The sequence below is a fragment of the Medicago sativa genome, chromosome 4 (genome assembly GCF_051527215.1).
Source record: "Medicago sativa cultivar Bolivia chromosome 4, Bolivia_mono, whole genome shotgun sequence".
NCBI classification, from domain to species: Eukaryota; Viridiplantae; Streptophyta; class Magnoliopsida; order Fabales; family Fabaceae; genus Medicago; species Medicago sativa.
The window spans coordinates 74,534,291-74,554,935 of NC_140752.1; the positions used below are offsets into that span (position 1 = coordinate 74,534,291).

The 20,645-nt window shown below is 32.8% G+C and overlaps 2 protein-coding genes and 1 non-coding gene across 6 annotated transcripts; 1 reads left to right on the top strand and 2 right to left on the bottom strand.

Moving 5' to 3' along the window:
* Positions 1 to 18: 18 nt before the first annotated feature.
* On the bottom strand, positions 19 to 4,025 carry LOC146931825 (uncharacterized). The gene is made up of 6 exons (XM_085703414.1): positions 2,684 to 4,025; positions 2,350 to 2,591; positions 2,057 to 2,266; positions 1,794 to 1,886; positions 1,610 to 1,711; positions 19 to 677 (listed from the first exon to the last, which is right to left on the bottom strand). The coding sequence occupies exons 1-6, from the start codon at positions 3,087 to 3,089 to the stop codon at positions 216 to 218; spliced, it is 1,515 nt and encodes a 504-aa protein (XP_085559540.1). The 5' UTR covers positions 3,090 to 4,025; the 3' UTR covers positions 19 to 215.
* LOC146931826 (uncharacterized) lies at positions 3,168 to 10,291 on the bottom strand. 4 transcript variants are annotated; one of them, XM_085703412.1, is made up of 7 exons: positions 10,010 to 10,291; positions 9,822 to 9,863; positions 7,780 to 7,850; positions 4,704 to 6,991; positions 4,300 to 4,626; positions 4,103 to 4,208; positions 3,168 to 4,025 (listed from the first exon to the last, which is right to left on the bottom strand). In XM_085703412.1, exons 4-7 carry the CDS (start codon positions 6,977 to 6,979, stop codon positions 3,291 to 3,293), a joined length of 3,444 nt encoding a protein of 1,147 aa, XP_085559538.1. In that variant the 5' UTR covers positions 6,980 to 6,991; positions 7,780 to 7,850; positions 9,822 to 9,863; positions 10,010 to 10,291; the 3' UTR covers positions 3,168 to 3,290. The 4 variants fall into 4 exon arrangements, with proteins under 4 accessions (XP_085559538.1, XP_085559539.1, XP_085559536.1 ...); XM_085703413.1 differs by having other exon boundaries at positions 7,780 to 9,203; XM_085703410.1 differs by having other exon boundaries at positions 9,956 to 10,291.
* Positions 10,292 to 12,322: 2,031 nt separating this feature from the next.
* Positions 12,323 to 12,395, top strand: TRNAA-AGC (transfer RNA alanine (anticodon AGC)). The gene has a single exon. It is a non-coding gene; the product is annotated as a tRNA-Ala (tRNA).
* Positions 12,396 to 20,645: the final 8,250 nt, after the last annotated feature.

Sequence of the window (20,645 nt, forward strand, 5' to 3'; positions counted from 1 at the left end):
CCTCAATAATAAACACAATTATAAAACAAACAAAATATTCCATATATAATTGATAATAACTAACAAAAGTTGATGCAATAAAAAAAACCTAACAAAAGTTGACCCCAGCATAAAGATAAACTAATTAACAATTATAATACTCCAACTACTTAACTTCAAAAAACAAATTATATTGTACTTGTGGAAAGCTAGAGTGCAACATTGATAAGTGAAAACTAAGATGGAGGAACATTATTGATGAACATAGACAACTCATCACCAAATTTATGTTGCATGAACTTTTGCATAATTGCCAGATGATGTTGAGTTTGTTCAAGTTGACCGGTCGTTTGTGTAAGTTGCTCAGTTGTTTTTGTAAGCTTCTCTGTAGCCTGTGTAAGCTGTTCCTTAGTCTTTTCATATCCAATTAGTTTTTCTCCCAAACTTTCTACTTGCTTCTGTAAGTCTTCAACATTCTTTTCATTAGAGCTACCAACTTGAATAAAATCTGTGAAATGCCTACGCTTTCCAAAAGCAACAGTTGGACAAACCCCCAAACCCAAACCTCGTACTCGACCCGAGTGCTCATCACCAAATACTTTTCCAATAGCATCATCAGTATATGCATTAATCTTTGATGAAACACCAACTGTGGCGGTACGTTCTTTGTCTTCAGATAAACTCTCTGAAATCTTCTCCTGTTAGGAATAAATATTATTGTTTATATATGAATAATGAGAAAGATATCAAGTCACTAAACCATGACATGAAGTATGATGACATTGAGCAAACAAAAAAAGCACAATTTTGATGAAGCAGAATGAGCAGTATCTTTTCCTTTTATATATGTTGAACAGAATGAGCATAATGAGTTTAAAAAAACCATAACTGATTGTTAAACAAAATTCTACAAAAAGCTCATTTATTTACAATCAGTTTGTAGAATGAGCATTTAAACCATCAAATTACAATCAGAAATACATCAAGCAATCAGTTCGCATAATTTTGATTTTACAATCAGTTCTCAGAATTTTGTCAACAATGTGTAACACTTGTACTACATGCACAACATTTAATCAACCAACACACCCAAAAGTATACATACAACTATATTTTTCAATCAGTTTGCAGAATTTCAATTAAATAATTAGCTTACATTCAGGTATACATTAAACAATCAGTTCACATAATATTGATTTTACAATAAGTTTCATGTGCAACACTTACAGTACATGCATACCATTTAATCAACCAACACATCCAAAAGTATATTTACAGCCATCTTTTTCCATCAGTTTGCAGAATCCTTTTCAATTAAACAACGAACTTACATTCAGGTCCACATCAAACTTCAGTTCGCAGAATTTTATCAACTATGTGTAACTCTTATACTACATGCACAACATATAATCAGCCAACACGCCTTAAAGTATACTTACATCCATCTTTTTCAATCAATTTGCGGAATCTTTTTCAATTAAACAATCAGCTTACAACCATATAAACATTAAACAATCAATTTGCAGAATTTTGATTTTGTAATCAGTTCGCAGAATTTTTCAATAATGTGCAACTCTTATACTACATGCACAACATTTAATCAACTTAACACACCCAAAAGTATACTTACAGCTATAGCTTTTCCTTCTTCGTTCACATAATTTCCATCATTCCTTATTAAAGTTGACAAAATAACCTCGCTTCGACATACAGGCCTTCCTAATTGTTGTTCCTAACATCATAAATAAAATGTATATTAAGAACTCATCAATAACAACTTTGTTGGGATACATATATATTTTGAATCCACTTACCATTAGACGACCCCTTCTTGCGTTACTCCTACTACCACCAGCATGTGGGACTTTAAGCTTCTTACGATTTTCGGTATTCTTCTCACTTTGTCGCTACAATTTTAAACTATGATAGTTAATACTTGTATGACATAAAGTTTTTTGGAATATGAGATTGTGAAATAAATATTCTCAGTGTCAAAGACATATTATAAGGGCATTTTAGTATCTTTATAGATTCTAAAAGAATACTTGTAAAATAAATTTCTATAAAGAATATGTACCTTCATTTTGTCACTTTTATAGTGATGCACAAAAGCAGTCCACTCAACAGGACCCACACCTGGAGGTGGTGGCTTAGAAAGTATTTCTTCTTTAGTTTTCTTGGGGTAGAAGTATGCATTCCTTAAGCTATATTTATAGGATCTCCATCTATCCCCTAGTGTACTCCTCACCCATTTGATTGCATCAGCATAGTCAAACTCAAAATGTTTCTAGAAATGTATTTAAAGGTCAATATTTTGATATAAAAGGTACATCAACAAACAAACAAAAATAACAAAGTCAAAATAAGAACCTCAATACACTGCCATTGATCTATGCTACATTTTTCAGACATCTCATCCCATCTTTCAACTGATATAGGACAATAGGCTGACTTTTTAGCGATTTGGCCTAAGAACCTCACAAGTAAGTTTGTACCATTATCGTCTCCTTGTCCACGTTTGTTGAGTTCCACAATAATTTTTTTTGTCTTCTCCAAATGCCAAACCTCAGTTGCTACCATTTTTCGAGTTATAATTTCTTTGGTACATGTATCTACCAATAGAGACAAATAAAGGTTAGTCAATATGTTGTAACAAGATAATCACCAAATAAATTAATATTTATAACATATATTAAATTTTTACCTTTAACTTTGACAAGTAGAGGCTCATTTTGATTTTGTGGCTGAACTTCGTTTGAAGTTAAGGGAGGGTCAAACATGTCATCATCGTCAAATGTGTCATCATGGGATGGACTACTAGTCATACTGACATTTTGTTGTGGCTGACCAATGGGAATTAAGGAAGGGCCAGACTGATTGGTGTTGCTTTGTTGGTGTTGTGGCTGAACAGTTGGAATTAAGGAAGGGCCAGACTGATTGTTGTTGCTTTGTTGGTGTTGTGCATTTCGAATTAAGGAAGGGCCAGACTGATTGTTGTTACTTTGTTGGTGTTGTGGATGAACTTCATTTTCCGTATTTACTTGAACTTCTAGCCCTCGTCGTAACCTTTCTAGCATATCTTTTCCTGAAGACTTGCGTTTTGACTTCATCTCAAATCAAATATCTGCACAATTTGCTAAAAAAAATTGCTAAAACATGGAATGAAAATATATTATAAATATACCATATGATAAACAGGTCAATATATAAGAAAAATAGTACAAAGTTCATAAACCTTAATTGAGTTGAAAAGCACAATAAACTATGACTTATAGCTTATTAGAAAAGCACAAAATGTTCATATAATTAAACTACTCTAACATGAAATTATCATCTTCATCACTACAGTTATTATGATATTCATCAAGATTTGGCTCATCAGGTTCTTGTTCTTCTTCATTGACATTTGGCTCTTGTTCATTGTCATCTTCTTGCACTAATTGCAAGTCTTCTATGTTCTCCACATTTTGCTCACAAAAAGGTATATCTGGCATTATCACCTCTTCTGAGTCCATTAAGTTAACATCACCCATATCATATATGTCTCTAGGCTTCATATGACTTACACAAGACCAACCTTCTTCAAATGGATCATCAACATAATATACCATTCTAGCATCAGTTGCAAGGATGAATGGTTCATCTACTTCATTCACACCAGTGTGTATCAAGCGAGAAAAATTCACACTTGGTATTCCAAATTGATCAATCTTAATTCCCTTGTTAGGTCTAGTATCTACCCAAACACACTTGAAAAGCACAACCCTCAGCTTACCATAGTAATCAAGTTCTATGATGTCAACCAATTTCCCATAATACATGTCATCACTTGATTTTTCAATAGGTTCCCCTCTTGTTGAAAAGCTCTTAGTAATAGCTGACATAACAACACCACTATTTTGAGTTCTCATACCTTGCTCCTTCCCTTTGGTACGAAACCTAAATCCACGAATGTTATACCCATTGAATCTCCTTGCAATATTATTTGGTCCTCTTGCAAGCCAACCAATTTCAGTTGATATATCTGGGTCATCATTGCTTGCAACCTATTATATTTTGAAAGGTATTATGTCACTTGTATATATCATGAATATTTTTAGTGAAACTCGTTGTATATACTTACATATTGTTCAAACCACTCGTGAAAGTGTTTGTGAACGTAATCTTCCACAATTTTAGACGAGTTTCTCTTGCCGCGATGCATCCTAGATACCTCAATTTTAAACTTCCTAAAAGATGAATGTTGCAATGATTGAGAATTGTATTGAAAGTGAGGCTAATATAAAAAAATTACCGTTAGTCAAAGCATATAGAACTTACTCACGAAATCTGTCAACTAATTCACAATTAGTTAACACATAGCGGTGAGCTTGTATCCTATCCAAGGGTGAAAGTGAAAAAATTTTGACAACTCCAATAGGCCTGCCCATTGCTGGAAATAGATTTGACAAAACAGTAGACTCACTACTAGCATCAACCACATTATCATCGTCATTGCGTCTTGGTCGATTGAACCTTGTTTCAATCTCACCATCCTCAAAATATCTTGAAACATTTGTAAGGCATTCTTCCATGACGTATCCTTCAGCTATACAACCTTCTGGTGTAGCCTTGTTACGAACATATGATTTAAGATGGCCAAGGGTCCTGAAACAAAATGAGGTGAGTACAACTTAAAGTTAACCATTACAGTTCAATATCAAGTTAATAAAAAATTAATATACCTTTCAACAGGGTACATCCATCTATAATGCACTGGACCAGCAATCATTGCTTCCTCTCCCAGATGAATGACTAAATGAACCATAACAGTGAAAAAAGATGGGGGAAATATCATCTCCAAATGGCAAAGCGTCAGAGCAATCCGTTGTTGTAATTTCTCTACATTCTTGACATCAAGAACCTTGGATGATATTTCTCTAAAATAGTTACATAGCTCTATCAACACTGAAGCAACTTCTTTTGGAAGAGATTTTCTAAAAGCAATTGGTAGAAGATGCTCCATCAGAATATGTGAATCATGACTCTTTAGACCCGAGATTTTGCGTTTCTTGGTATCAACACACCTAGAAATATTTGATGCGTAACTGTCTGGAAAAACCACATCTTTAAGAATTTTTAGGAACATGTCTTTCTCTCTACTTTTCATTTTAAAGCATGATTGAGGAAACTTGGTGGAATTAGGAAAGGGATGAAGACTTGGTCGGATTCCCATAAACTGCAAGTCTTTACGAGCTTGCAGATTGTCCTTTGTTCGATTTTTTTCATCAAGCACCGTGAACAATACATTGTCACAAACATTCTTTTCTATGTGCATCATATCAAGGCAATGGCGGATAAGATTATGCTCCCAATAAGGTAAATTCCAAAAGATACTCTTTTTCTTCCATTGACGCGGGCCAACCATACTTGTGCCCTCATCGCGCACCTTTTTTTGATAAGCGTCAATTTGTCTTAGTGTGTGTGAACCTGACTTTGGAGTAGGCGCCTCTCTAAACTCCACATATCCGTCAAAGGATTGTGTATTTTGCCTATACTTATGATCAATTGGTAAAAATTGGCGGTGTCCCATGAAACAATTTTTCTTACCAAATTTAAGCCTTTGAGATTTTGTATCAAACTTACATGATGGACAAGCATTCAATGTGTGTGTATTCCAACCAGACAAGTTATCAAGACCAGGAAAGTCACTAATTGTACAAAACAAAGCAGCTCGCATTTGAAACATCTCCTTAGTTGATGAATCATAAGTATTCACGCCTCTCCACAACTTATTTAACTCATCAACTAGGGGCTGCAAGTAAACATCAATACTATTTCCAGGCATCTTAGGTCCAGGAATTATCATTGACATTATAAGAGAAGTTGGCTTCATACAACACCATGGAGGATAGTTATAAACATACAACATCACAGGCCAAATGCTGTTATTAGAACTTAAAGTTCCAAATGGATTGAAACCATCAGTAGATAATGCAAGTCTGATATTACGAGAATCTAAAGCAAATTCTGGATAAAGTGAATCAAACTCCTTCCATGCTTTACTATCTCTAGGATGCCTTAACAATCCATCCGGATTTTCCTCCAAAGCGTGCCATTTCAATAACTCTGCAGTTTTAGAAGACATGTATAACCTTTGCAACCTTGGTATAAGTGGGAAGTATCGCAATATTTTTGCTGGCTGCTGCTTCTTTTTTGTACCGTTCATCACACCGTTTGAAGAACCATCATTTTCATTTGATTTCCATCTAGACGTATGACATATCTTACATTCATCTCTCTTCTCATCCTCCGGTGATCCCCAATACAACATGCAGTGATTCGGACAAGCATGGATCTTATCGTAACTCAAACCTAACCTTTTCACCATTTTTTTCGCTTCATAGAAAGACTTTGGTAGTTTAGCATGTGGAAATACATCATTTAGAAGCTCAATGATCATCGTAAATGTTTTATCTGTTGCACCACATAAAACTTTTATATGGTAGAGACGAACTATGAATGATAGTTTGCTATATTTTGTGCATCCATGATAGAGTTCTTGATTCCCATCTTCCATCAACGCCTTAATTTTTTTGTACTCCTCATTACCTATATTCTCTGTATTCGTCGGGTGCTCGCTATAAGGAAGATTTGATGTCCCTGAATCTTGAACTCCTTCTTGATCAACAAAGGCACCAAAGACATCATTTAACATATCTTGCATTGGAGGTTGTCTAGTTGGCGGTGTTTCTACTTGGCCTGCTAATTCGACATTGTGATGAACATTTTCTTCCCCGTGCATGTTCCAAAATGTGTACTTGCTAGGAAAACCTTTTTGAAGGAGATGGTGAAACACCTCGACTCTACTACCCAAGTTACCAAATCCACAACTAATACAAGGACACAGTATTTGTCCATTGATTGCTGCTTTCGAAAAGGCAAAGTCCAAAAATTGGACAACCCCAGCTAGGTACTCTTTAGATTTTATTGGCTTGTCAATCCAACTCTTATCAATCATAATTAAATAAATCTGTTTTGAATTTTTAAGGAAATTATTCAAGCAATTAACATATAAAATAATATAAGATTTAAAACTTAAATTTTTCAACTAATTTCTGAACATAATAATTGTGGAATGAAAAAGGGAAAAAAAGGTCATGACAAAAATATCAGAGTCACTAAAATAGACAGTCTAGTGCTATATGATTTTTATTAAACCAATTTTCATCGTAAACCAATTTCTGAACATAATAATTGTGGAATTAAAAAGGGAAAAAAAAGCCGTGACAAAAATATTAGAGGCGCTAAAATAGACAGTCTAGTGCTATATGAATTTTATTAAAAAAAAACTAATAGTACTACATTTTATGTTATCATTACCTTTAATTGAAATGGTCAACATGATAACAATTAAAGCATATAAAAATGCTATGTCTAAAAAATACAGTAGAATGTTTTTTTTGTGAGCAAAAAATAAATTTTACAGATTGCCAGATCTGGCTCTTAAAAGATTGTATTCATCCAAAATCATAGACATATCAGATATGACCAGAAAATAATATAAGATTTAAAACTTAAATTTTCAACTAATTAATCATAAATAAATCACACATGTAAGTAATAGTCTAATAGTGTTATACATTCAACGTACTTTAACAAATGGACAACAATTTTTGTCTTTGTGCATTTCATTTTCTATAAATACGGGCAACCAATGAGTAAATTATTTTTTAGTTAAGTTAGTCAATTAACAAACAAACCAATAAAACTATATGCATCAATTTCAAATAGCTACAGCAAAAGGAGAGAAATACTAACCCAAAATCCTTTTGAAGAAGCTTGTCTTGTTACGAGTGTAGTAAATCAAGTGCTTCAATTGTGCTTGTGTTCTGCAAATATACAACAAATCAAATAGTATCGTACATTGACATACTAGTTTAAATCATGTTGATAACAATCATTGATCTTATTTTACTTATCCTCTTGTTGAATGTTGGATCACCAATATCCTCTTCTTTTCAAACCAGAGGGATTAAGATAGAAAATACAATCCACATATACTTTTAGATAATAACTAAAAAAGGAAAAACAATAATATCAAATTAAAGAGTTTGTCGTGTGGTGGTGGAACTGGCCTTGCAAAGGTGGTACCTGAGGTTTTATTTTTAACAGCAAAACTTATTAAACAACATCGACACAAGAAGTGACGAATGTGCGAAAAATTACAACAGCAGGGAAAAAACTCACGCCCCCTAAAAAGGACACAAGCCCCACAAAAGCTAGCACCACAACACTAAAAAGCCAGCTACCAAACAATAAGAGCCTACCCCCAAAAACAAAACACCAAATCTGCCACAAAATTGAAGGAGATAGCGCAACAAATAGCGCAACAGAGAGCCCAACCACAAGGCAGAGAAAAACCATAACAGCTACTTATGTAGCAGCTAACATATCAGAAGGAAAAAAAACCAAAACCTCACAGACTCTACTTGGCAGCCACTTACCCAAAAACACTATCACACAACAAGGTCCATGACTTCACGCCTCTTTAAAGCAAAGTAAAATTGATAGATAAATTGGTTGTAATCTCAAATGTCCAAAAAGCAATATTGTACATGCATGATCACAACCCACAACAGGCAAGCTGCAGGTATACATTGACACTTTGGCTAAATTTCACATAAAATGGTATGAGCTTAAAATTTGGGGACCCTACGACGCTTCACATTTGGTCATTTTATTTATTTATTCACTATTCAAGCCACATAATTTCTTCACCCTGCTAAACTGTCATTATCATATATGAGACAAAGACAAAAACAACAGAAAAAATTCGTATATAATTAGTCAAATTTCACACAATCTAGCGTTCGATGCATTTAAATATAGTACAAGTGGAAAATTAACTATCATGTATGAATGTAACAATAGCACAAGGTCGTTGTCAAAAGTCATACACAACTCACTAAACTCAGCGAACAAAGCGAAACCAAATTATGTTAACATAATAACACCATATACAAAACTGAAATCTATTAACCATAAAGGACAAAACCAGATCAAGATAACCCGAGGTTGATGCAGCAAGCAAAAAATGATTAATTAAATCGTGTGATTAACAGACAAACCAGTTGCAGCAAGCACATAATGCTTAAATAAATCATGTGATTACACACAAACCAGATGCAAACAAAGCAATTTGGCGCAACAACCAATGAGCTGAAAAAGTTACAGCTTGAAGCCTGTAAAATCCCAAGATCAAGACCACACCAAAAACGCAGAAATGCAAACCAATTTTAGAATGACATAAAAAACTAGAATACTAATTGATAAGAACACCTACACCTGAAAACACTCAAACTCTAAGCTCTAATGAAAATGTTGCAACCGATTGAACAAACAAAAATCTCTCGACACCATTCTTTTAATTGAAAGGTTGGTTTTTAAAATTCATTAAAGACACATACTATTTAAATAGCCAATTATTTGTAGATTTATCCTGAGACAAATATGTATGTCCGTACGAAAAAATAAAGTAACATGAATTGAGTTCTTATATTAGCTCATAACAACCTAAACCAGAGATTAAATCAAAAAATTAGATCTAGACCACTTTTGAAAAATACAAATTAATTTTAGATATGAAATTATCTCAACACCATAAATTGTAAAAGAAAAAAAAAACAATGGCAGAAACATGTTCCAAATTTTCCAAACAGGTTTAAGGTTAAACAAAAAAAAATATTTAATTTCAAAGATATGCAATTTTCTACAAATTTCTCAGCAACCAAACAACAAGAAAAGGGCATAAAACACAAATCAGCATGATAAACAAATTAAAGGAGAAAGAGAAAGCTTACCAAAACCAGAAGGAGAAAGTGAGAAAGCTTTTAATCGAACCCCTAATATCAAAATTCAACCCATAAAGTCATAAATAAGAGTAATAATCACGGTTACTAAAAAAATTATAGAAAAATATAGAGAGAAAGCTTACAATAGAACTTGTGTACGACAAATTGGAACTTGTGCAGGGCAAAATCGAACTTACTGAGAAATTTTGTACGGCGAATTGGAACTGGCGAGAAAGGATGGTAAGAAACTAAACTAATTTGGGGTTTGCTGATGAGAGGAACAAGCCAATTTGGGGAAGAAAGATGGGATTAGGTTTTCTGAAGAAAGGCATGACTTTGGGTTTTCTGAAGATGGGATTAGAAACTGAACTGATTTTTGGGTTTTTTGATGGGATAAAGATTGAAAGAAGAAGTGGGGTTCTCTGGCGCGTAACATGAAAGTGGACTGAAATTTTTGGGGGCAAAAAAAGTGTGGGAATGAAAATGTTATACGCGCTCTTCTTTTTGTCCACAGGGTCAAAACTTAGCCACGGTCAAAACAAACTGTAGAAAAATTAGTGTGGCAAGTGGCCCCTTTAATAGATATAATTTGTTATTCACGGCTAAACAAAAAACGTGGCTATTTAAGTGTGGCAATTAGCCGTGTTTTTGGTAGTGGGGTTGGAGATGTGTGTGTGAGTGATAATGGAGGCCGGTTTTGAATTTTGGTAACCATTTGAAGCAGAATCTCTCAACTGGAGAGAGAGAGAGAGAGAGAGAGAGAGAGAGAGAGAGAGAGAGAGAGATTGTGTGACACTTTCAATAGTATAGTGTAGGGTCATGGATTGTTTTGCAAGCTAACAATTTATCAAACTGTTGCTTTAGCAGGAAGAAAGAGTACCGTTCAATATATAATCCATAACCATAACTTTACACTTTAGAGATTATTTATTGTAGGAAAATGCCAACGAGTATTCTTGGGACATCGGTTAAAATACTAAAATAAATAAGTTTACATTTAAAAGTGGTGTAATATTGCATAGACAAAAGTAAAATCTTAGTTTATGAAGAAAAAATATAACAAATAATTTGTGTTTCTTCTCCTTGATGTCTTGGTACCTAGATGAGATGATGAAAAGAAGCATCACTATAGATCAATGACCAACATATCATATTGAAAATGTGTTAGTGTCTGATACGTGTTATGTCGTATCAATGTTGTGTTGATGTATGCAACTCTGTTGTCCTTTCATAGCATATGAGTTTAATCAAACTTCCCCCAACTAAGTAAAGTATTTGGTAATAGAATCTTTAATCATCATAATTAGGTGTGGTGTGAAGAACCGTCTCTTAAAGAAGAAAGTGTTAAGTAAAACTAGTTAGATCCCCCTAAATTAATTTATTATTATCAAATATCCAAGGACAGCCTAACTAACTTTGGTGAAGCTAATAAGATGTCCTTTTCAAATGTTCCATACTAATAAAAGAAAAAATAAAGCAATAACCGTCATATTATTTGATTTCTTTTATGCTTGACTAGGATCAATGAAAAATATATACTCCTCGAATTAGGGTTGTTACAATGTCGAATATCTATGGTATTTGACATATATAATCACATTTAATTATGTCATTTTCTTAAATTGATGTCTCATGTGTTTGTGTCGTGTCTGATGTCTGTATATGAGAGTTTAATTTGTACTTCCTCCAAATCCAAACTTTTGCCAACCTCCTAAGAATTAAACAAGTACTAGTACTACTTTGTGTTGCGTTAGATGGGAGTTAAGAATGTTGGTTTTCACTTTGGGAGAAAAACAAGCACCACCCAACTTTCTCTGACAAAGGGAAGATGGAGTGAAAGCACATCACATACCATACTATACCACCGCACATCACATGATACAATTCAAGTAGTTGGTGTTTCCATTCACTTCTTGGTACTCACCTGAATTCTATGTCCTTTATCATTGACCCCTTTAAGAGGCTTCTTCCTTGGCCATGTTTATGAAACTGACTTATATTCTCCACCAAAAAGTTGTAAAAAAATTCTTGGTACTCAGATAGCCATGTTGCATTGCACTACTATACTTACTGACAATGCCACATTGCTAATTTCCTTTTCAATGTAAAATAGTACAGAGTAGTTCAGAAATTATTCCATGTCACAATCTCACACATGTTGTTCAAATCTTGCCTATAAATATAAAGGTAGCATTTATGTCGGCAAAAAAACACACCGTTTTGTCATTTTATTTGACAAAAGTGGTATGATACTAGTAGAGATTAGAGAAATTAATTTGAATTTACATTGCTGCCCTTCCTAGCAAGGCATGTGGAAGATTATTATTATTATTCTTGAATTAATTATTTATTTATTTGTAGTACTTTTCAGAGTCAAAATTTAATATATAGGAATAGGACCAGTGGTTGACATCCTCAGTTTGCCTTTTTACACACACGAATTCAATTCAATTCAATTTTCACTTGGGTCTTTTATTATTAAATTGTGATCGAGTTAAGAAATATCAAATGGGGATGTAGCTCAGATGGTAGAGCGCTCGCTTAGCATGCGAGAGGTACGGGGATCGATACCCCGCATCTCCACTTTTTTATATTTTTTATAAATATTCATGCATGCCCGATACATGTTTGAGAAAATGCCTCTACCGTGTATACAAAGGCTTCAAGCGTTCCTTCATGTCAACATTTTCTTTCTTTTGCTAGATAGATAGTTACAAGGCTGGGACCCATGTAACAAAGCCAAATTTTTATTCTCTTGCTTTTGATAAAAGTTGACAACTACTTAGATTGTGTCTCATGAGTCATGTCCTTCAAATACCCAACTCTTTTTGGGTGGCATGTGAAGTGCAGTGCAATGCAATGCAACCCATTGTATTTGTGGTCACACATCATCAATTCAGCAGTGTTTCAGGTCCTTTTATGCCCACCTACAAACACCTCTTGAGTTCTCCTTTTTTATTTTTAGCCTTCTTAGTTTTCCTTTGGCATTTGCTAGCTTTATGTTTTCTGGGAAATTTTGATGCAGTCAGATTATACAAGATTACTCCATTCTTTCTTTCTTTTTTTTTGGTCAGGTAGGCTAGAATTCACCTTATAAAGTGATTAAGTGGGGTGTTTGGGGTTCGAATCTCAGCCCCTGCATATAATAATGCATTGTCCTACCAACTGAACTATGCTCACGGGACTCTTTATTTTTTATTGAAGCAAAGGAGGGCCTAAGGCCAAAGGAGCACACTACAAATTCTGACAGCACTACACTCTGAGGGTTGCTGAAGAATCTGAAACCCTAAAGGGTGGTTTCTGAGCAAAAATATTGAACACGTAAGCCTCCAAGCCACACTCGAACGAGGCTCCAAAGAATGATAGGAGACACACATACATAGGTAACAGTAACAAGTTGCACTCCCAATTTTGGTAGCGGCCGGGGTTTGAACCCAGACCTTGCATATTTTATTCATTGTTCCAACCAACTGAGGTAAGCTCACGAGTACAGTTGCACTCCCAAATTGAAAACACTCTCAACACATCAAGTTTGAGTTGATTTTTGTGGACTCAAATAGCCACATTGTATTTAAGCGGCCTCTAAGCAACACAATCTTAACCATAATTACAATAAGAAAAAAAAAAAGAGCTATGATTTGATTTGATCCCACCATTTTTTTTTTCACTTATTAATTGATTCAAAATTAATTTAATTCAAATATTTTTTATTAATATATTAAAATAAAAGTGCTATGATATTTGGGTAGCTAAAAAAAGTTGTCGGTATGCTCATTGTATCCCAAACAAAGATGGTGGTCCTCCAACAAATTTAAGCTTGGTACAGAAACTGAGGTGGAGCAAAATTATTTAAAAAAATAAAAAAGTAGATGGAGAGTATGTATGTTTATATGGTGGCTAACAATCTTAAATTTGTTAAAATATAATTTATCTATGAAAAAATATAGTAAATATTTAAAAACTTATAAAAAAAAATATATACGTAACGACGAGAAATACAAAATGACATGAAATACAAAACAATGAGAAATATAAAAATTAATTTCCGTTCTTCTCTTGTCTTAAACATTACTCCATTAAATATGCTCCACTGTACTCGTTTGGTTCCACGTTTTGTGGCTTCAAACGCGCGTTCATGAATTCAAACGCGGTTTCGCAATTTTTTTTAGTGTTTGGAAAACTACAAACGCGATTCTGTTGAACGTGGTTTAGGCCTCAAACGTGGTTTCACTCAAAGCTAGATATTGGAGCTTCTGCGGCAATGGCTCCACGTTTTGGAGATTTACTTTTTGGTGACAGATTTTTATTCCGAAAGTACCCATGGCATCTTTATCATTTTCCTACAAGGTTGTAAACAAGTTTGTGATCAACGGCCACAGTGAAGATTTTCATTCCTCAATATTTGTTTACTTGACCTTGCTTTAGCCTTCAGTTGCAGCGCTGCAACCTGCAAAAGCTTCAATAATCTTTCTCTTTCTCTTCTAGGTTAGGGAAGAAGATGGAATTGGGCTTAAAAGCCCATTAAGTTCCCATTGAATTTTGACAGGTTCTTTTAAAAAAAAAAATAGTGTTTGGAATAATAATTTTCAATCAAAAAAATAATAATATAATATATTTAAATCAAATTAAACTATCTATGCAAAAAAGTTTTTAATACAGTATTCATTTTTTAATTTATTTACTAAAATACAATTTTCATTTTGTTTTAAAAGTTTTATTAATCTACAAATAATTGACTTAATAATGCAACATAAATTTGAACCATTATATAAAATAAAAGTGAAGTTTATTAAAGAAAAATGAAGTCTAATTTTAAATAGATATTAATACCCCTTTTGGTAATTTTGCATTCAAAATCAATTTTGATTCAAACTATCCAAACAACATCAACTCATAAGAATCACTTTTAGTAAAGTGTATCCAAACATAAATCAATTCACATCCAACTCACTTTTAACCAAAATCAATTCTCTCAAACTCAATTCTATTAAAATCAATTCTCGCCACCGCCAAACCAAACACACACGTCTATTTGAAGTTGACGATGCTTTTGTTTTTCATGAATATGTGTTCTCCTTTGGATGTATGTTTCTAAAAAGTGTGGGTGAAGACCAATAGATACTTCGGCAAATAGAAGAATGTCATTATCAACATGATCAGAATCAAAATTGTCATAATATGTATCACATTTGTCTTCGACAGTCATGTTATGCATTATGATGCATGAATACACGATATACTTCAATGTATTCATGTACAAAAAAAAAATGACGAAATGCGTACAATTGTAGATCGAGATTGGAGCACTCGGGATAAATGGCATCTATCAGATATTGCACCGTATTATGCGGGGTTGTATTCATCATGTACTCTACAGTTGATGCTTCTTCCAAAATATTGAAAACCATGTTGATGAGGTTTATAACATTGATGTAATTGTTTTAACTCGTAGTGAAAAAAAAAAAAAAAAAAAAAAAAGATGTCAAATCTACAAGATAAGAGGCAACTACCTCAAGCATGATTGTTGGGTTGCCATGATCTCCTAAAAAAATTGGTATTTTCATATCATTGGACAATTTTTCCATTGCTAATGCTTACAAGCAATGGAATGTAACATATCTGGAAAGCCATGTGCCTCTCATACTTGTAGCAGGCGTTTGATGTCTTCAATATTAGACCTTCTCAAGCAGTGAGACCCAAAAAATTTGTACACTTATGTTACAAACCCTCTATAAACACTCTATTGTAGTGCTTTATCACGATTTCCAAGGGCTTTTACAATTGGATAAAAATACAACACCTTCACATTCATAAACATCGTCGATATTGATAATCAATTATAGAATCAAAAGCTATAAATTCTAACTTCAATTAGAATCAATTCTAGAGACAAAATCAATTATACATGAAAGCAACCAAACATGTTAGAATGGATTTTAAACCTTCATAAATAGTCCTAAGTTCAAACCCTCTAGAAATGGAACCAAACATACACTTAACAGTTTAGGGCACAATTTAGCCACAACCAAACCATGATAAATATTAAATGTTTAGCCACAGTTTAATTGTGGGAAAACATTGGACCCTCTTTGGTAGCCCAACTTTCAACCGCTATGTAAGCTCCTCTTACATCATCTAACAAGATAATATTAAGAGAGAGACAAGGAACATATAAATAGAGTATAGGAATGACCCATATTAGCTCAAAAATCACACAACGTTTGAGTTTGTAGAATGTGAGATTAAAAAGTTTCTCGAATTGTGTTGCTAGATAATAGAATGACTTTTTCAATGAAATGTCTGAGGAATATGTTTAGACTATTACTTTTCTCATCCTATATCATACTCACGTGTCCTGTAAAAATGACAAACTTACCCTTTGGATTAGGAAATCTGAAAAACAAAATAATGTCCGGATTACGTAATCCGGACGAATTCGAAGTATAAAACAAATTGATTAGGAGGGATCACCTTAAAATCTTGTGGAAGGAAAAAAAATTGACATTGTTGGTCTTTTGTAGATCCCTCTAGTTTGTGGCCTACCATAGACACAACCTTAAACTTATATAACAACATTTCATAACTCCAGGAAATGTTAACGAGTTTAAGCTAAGAATGAGTTTAAGCTAAACTCATTCTTTGAATTGATCTGAGAGGCAATAAGTGTGACTCATTCTTTACCACAATCAAGAGAATTTCAAAACTTCTAAAATCTCATGTACACAGCTACTCTATAGAGAAATAGGTCAGTGATCTGTGTGTTTTTCGATATTATTCTTACCAAGATTCCATTCCATTGCGACAAACCATTCCTTTTGGAATTTTTTTTCCGACCCTAATGCCAAAAAAAATGAAACATTTGACCCCTATGAGAATTATATACCAAAATGATCCACTTTGGGAAAGTTTTTCTTTTTGTTTTGTCTTTTTCCCCATTACCGCTGTTTTATTTGGCGGTAATGGGCTGCTTTTTCCTGGCCAGCATACAGAGCCATCACTTGGCTTTTTTTTTTGTTCATTAAAGCCATTTGGTTTGGCCGTAATGGATTTTTAATTTTTTTTTCGTTTTTCCTTTTTTTGGCACTATAAATTCACCATACCATTCATCCAAATTCACAATCATTTTTTCATATATTTCTACTTCTTTTGAATCATGTCTACTTGATTTGAGTAGTGTTTGAATGTTTAATTTGATTTTAAATGAAACAACATTTCATGTTTGATTTGTCTCGTATATTATTTTGTTTAATTAAGATAATAAAAATCAAAATTAATATAAAAAAACTGCTTAATTTCTTTAAACGACGAAATTTGATTAAAGGTAAAAAAAACAAGTCATATAAATACTTATAAAAGATTGGTTGAACACATAATATATAACGATATTAACTTGCGTTTTTTATTGGTCGGACAATTTCTCCTAATATGACCGGGATGCCGACACAACCCACAGTCTCGGTGTCGGTGTCCTTTCTTTCACCTCCTCGTCCATTTCAGTCCTAATGCGAGTACTATTGAGTCGACCTTTCTTTAGTCTTTGCATGTTTGGATTAAGCTTAAGACCTTCGTATGGGGGCCAATAACTCTTGTTGTGGACTACTTTGAATGCTTTGTTGTAGATCGCGTAAACATTCTCGTTTTTGAACACACATCTGGAATAAGGGTTATGTAGTGATAATGAAAAGAAGAACACGCGGCTATGACATGGGAACAAGGCAAATGTAAGGCTTGATATTTCCCGCAGTCACACCACCTCGCTTGTAGATCAACCTTGAAAGTTTCCATTGGCCTTCCCTGCCTGTAGTTGACAGTCTCACGAACATAAAAGGTATACATCTGCCAGTCAAACTGTTTGACATGATGGGTGTTGGACTTTACAATGTCATCCTTAAGCACATTCTGGCAATGTTCGCTGAACACGTCTCCAGAACCTACCCTTGCAAACGCACCTTGAGCCCTTCCGGTAAAAAGACATGCCAACCTATAGTAGGTTGATTGGACTATAGGTGTAACAGGTAGGTTGCGTGTTCCCTTAAACACAGAGTTCCATGACTCAACGATGTTGCTTGTCATTTGGCCCCATCGACGACCCTCGTCATATGCTTGAGTTCATTTTTCCTTCTGTATATTGTCCACCCAATCTAATGCACGCTGATTTGAAGTAATAAATTTGTCTGGATTATGTGTTAATTTTACATATTTAAAGAATAATTGCTTATAATTATTAAATATGAATATTAATATTTTCTAAAGAAATCATCAATGTATGTAAAACTTTGTAAAGGTTCTTCTTACATTTAAAGCTTAATAATTATTTGTGAAAATCTTATAATTAAGGATGGGAGTTCAAATTCCATAACGGAAATATTTCGCATTAAATTTTATTTTTGAATGTCTCCTTTTTTATTTTTATTCCTATGAAGGATATTATTTACATGACTTACTTTTTTATGAAATAAAAAATGAGTTGTATTAATAAAAAATTTGTAAAATAAATAATTAATTACTTTTATTTAGGTGTGTACAAATTCAAACTGATACAAAATAAAACCACAAATCAATTTAAAAAAATTGAAAAACCACAAAAAATTGAATATGTTTGGATGTATTTGGATGTTGTTTTGTAAAAGCCGCTAAGAGAATGTCAGATCTCTTTTTTAAAATCGAACCAAACCAAACCGCAAAAGTAAATTTTAATACCTATTTATTATTTTATTAGTATTATATATTGCATTAATATATTGCTTGTTGGTTTTTAATCTTATGTATTACATTAATTTAATGCATATTATTACGACTCTTTCTAGTTTCACCCCATATAATCATAGTTACACCCAAATTTTTTAAAATTTTTACAATAATACCAAAATTACCCTCTTCTTCTAAATTTCTAAAAACCCTTCTTTTACTATCATTCTGAACCCTCACCCCTTTTTCACCCACAAACCACCATGGATATGCAATCAATACCTACAAAAATCGTCAATTGAATCAACATATCTTCCATTGATACGTACTCGATTAATACAAGTAAGTGAATTTCATAAATTTCTTCAAGTTTCTATTTATCGTTTGCTCTATGATGTATGGATGTTTATAGTTGTTGTTAATTTCACGTTTGTCTATCTACATCGATTTGTTTGATTTAAGTTTATGTAGAAAGGTAACGTAATTTAAGTTTACATATAGATCTCACGTGAATTTTGTTTATGTACATATTCTAAAAAGGAATAACATACACCTAAACTCAGTTTACTTGGTGTATGTAAACTCAGTTTACATAAACTACGTAAACTCAGTTTACATGAACTAAAACTCGGTCTTAACTTACTTATGTAAATTCAGTTTACATAGTGTATGTAAACTCAGTGTACGTAGTGTATGTAAACTCAGTTTACTTAACTCATGTAAATTGAGTTTACATACACTACGTAAACTGAGTTTACATACACTATGTAAACTGAATTTACGTATACATAATTAACTGAGTTTACATACACTATGTAAACTGAATTTACGTATATATAATTAATGTGCAGTGAACATGAATAAAGGATATATTAGTAACTTTGGGGTGTAACTTGGATTATTTGGGGTGTGGGTAGTATCTGTCTATTATTTTTTTTGAAGGAAGTATCTGTCTATTATTACTATTTTATATGTTTTAAATATAATCGATCATTTTCATTTTGTAATATTAATTTTTTAATATATTTGTGTTATATTTTACAACAAACTTTTATCTTACCGTGTATGTGTAATATTAATATTAATAAAATAAATTACATGTCGTACTTTGGATATTCAAAAACTGATTCAAATTAAACAACATGTATTTAGATCAGATCATAATAGATTTTTTTGAATAGTCATCCAAATCGAACTGTATCGCGTGTAATTTTTATTTTGAATTGGATGACTTTTTGTCTTAAAACCAATTCAAACCACACCATGAACATCCATACTTTTAAGATTTAGGGATTTGATTTTTGATTTTCTACTTTCAATTTAGTCCCTGTGACACATCATATAGTTTGTCGGCACAAACATTTGTCATCTTATCAGTTAACAAAAGTTTTTAACGTTATGGACTAACTGATAGCAAAAGTGCATATTCAAAGACTACTTTGTATTTAGAGCCCGTTTGTTATAGCTTTTTTAAGAAAAAAATCACTTATTTTAAAAAAATAATCACTTTTAAGAGTTTTGCATCCGTTTGTTACATCTTTTTTTTAAAAATGATAATCTAAAAAAAAAAAATCTAAAAACAGCTTCAAAAGAACAGCTTCTCAAAAAATAGATTTTTTTTAGAGGAGAGATAAAATATTGTTTAAAAGATTGAACTAATTTTGTAACAAAAAATCCCTTTCATATAGTTGTATCCAAACAAGTCCCCGTGAGCTTAACTCATTGTTAAGGACAATGCATAATATATGCAAGGTTTGGGGTTTGAACCCTGGACACCACAAAAAAAAAATAGTTGTATCCAAACAAACTATATTATTTTTTTAAAAAAAGTGATTTTCATTACAGTAAACAAACGCAAAATAGATTCTGATTTTTCATAAAATTTCTAAAATATATAGCCCGTTTGTTGTAGCTTTTTTAAGAAAATAATCACTTATTTTTAAAAAATAATCACTTTTAAGAGTATTGTATCCGTTTGTTACAGATTTTAAAAAAAAATCAGAATCTAAAAATAATCTAAAAACAGCTTCAAACGAGAAGCTGTTAGGAGCAGCTTAAAATAAAATAGATTTTTTTTAGAGGAGAGAGAAAATATAATTTAAAAGATTGAACTAATTTTGTAACAAAAAAATTCTTTTTATATAG

Excerpts from the sequence above, each read along its gene's own strand:
- LOC146931826 (XM_085703412.1), bottom strand. The coding sequence starts at position 6,979 with ATGATTGATAAGAGTTGGATTGACAAGCCAATAAAATCTAAAGAGTAC. Across the intron at positions 4,209-4,299 it reads TTAGTTGACAGATTTCGTGA|GAAGTTTAAAATTGAGGTAT; the intron begins GTAAGTTCTATA and ends TTCATCTTTTAG. Across the intron at positions 4,026-4,102 it reads ACGAGTGGTTTGAACAATAT|GTTGCAAGCAATGATGACCC; the intron begins GTAAGTATATAC and ends AAAATATAATAG.
- LOC146931825 (XM_085703414.1), bottom strand. The coding sequence starts at position 3,089 with ATGAAGTCAAAACGCAAGTCTTCAGGAAAAGATATGCTAGAAAGGTTA. Across the intron at positions 2,267-2,349 it reads ATCAATGGCAGTGTATTGAG|AAACATTTTGAGTTTGACTA; the intron begins GTTCTTATTTTG and ends ATACATTTCTAG. Across the intron at positions 678-1,609 it reads AAGAAGGAAAAGCTATAGCT|GAGAAGATTTCAGAGAGTTT; the intron begins GTAAGTATACTT and ends TATTCCTAACAG.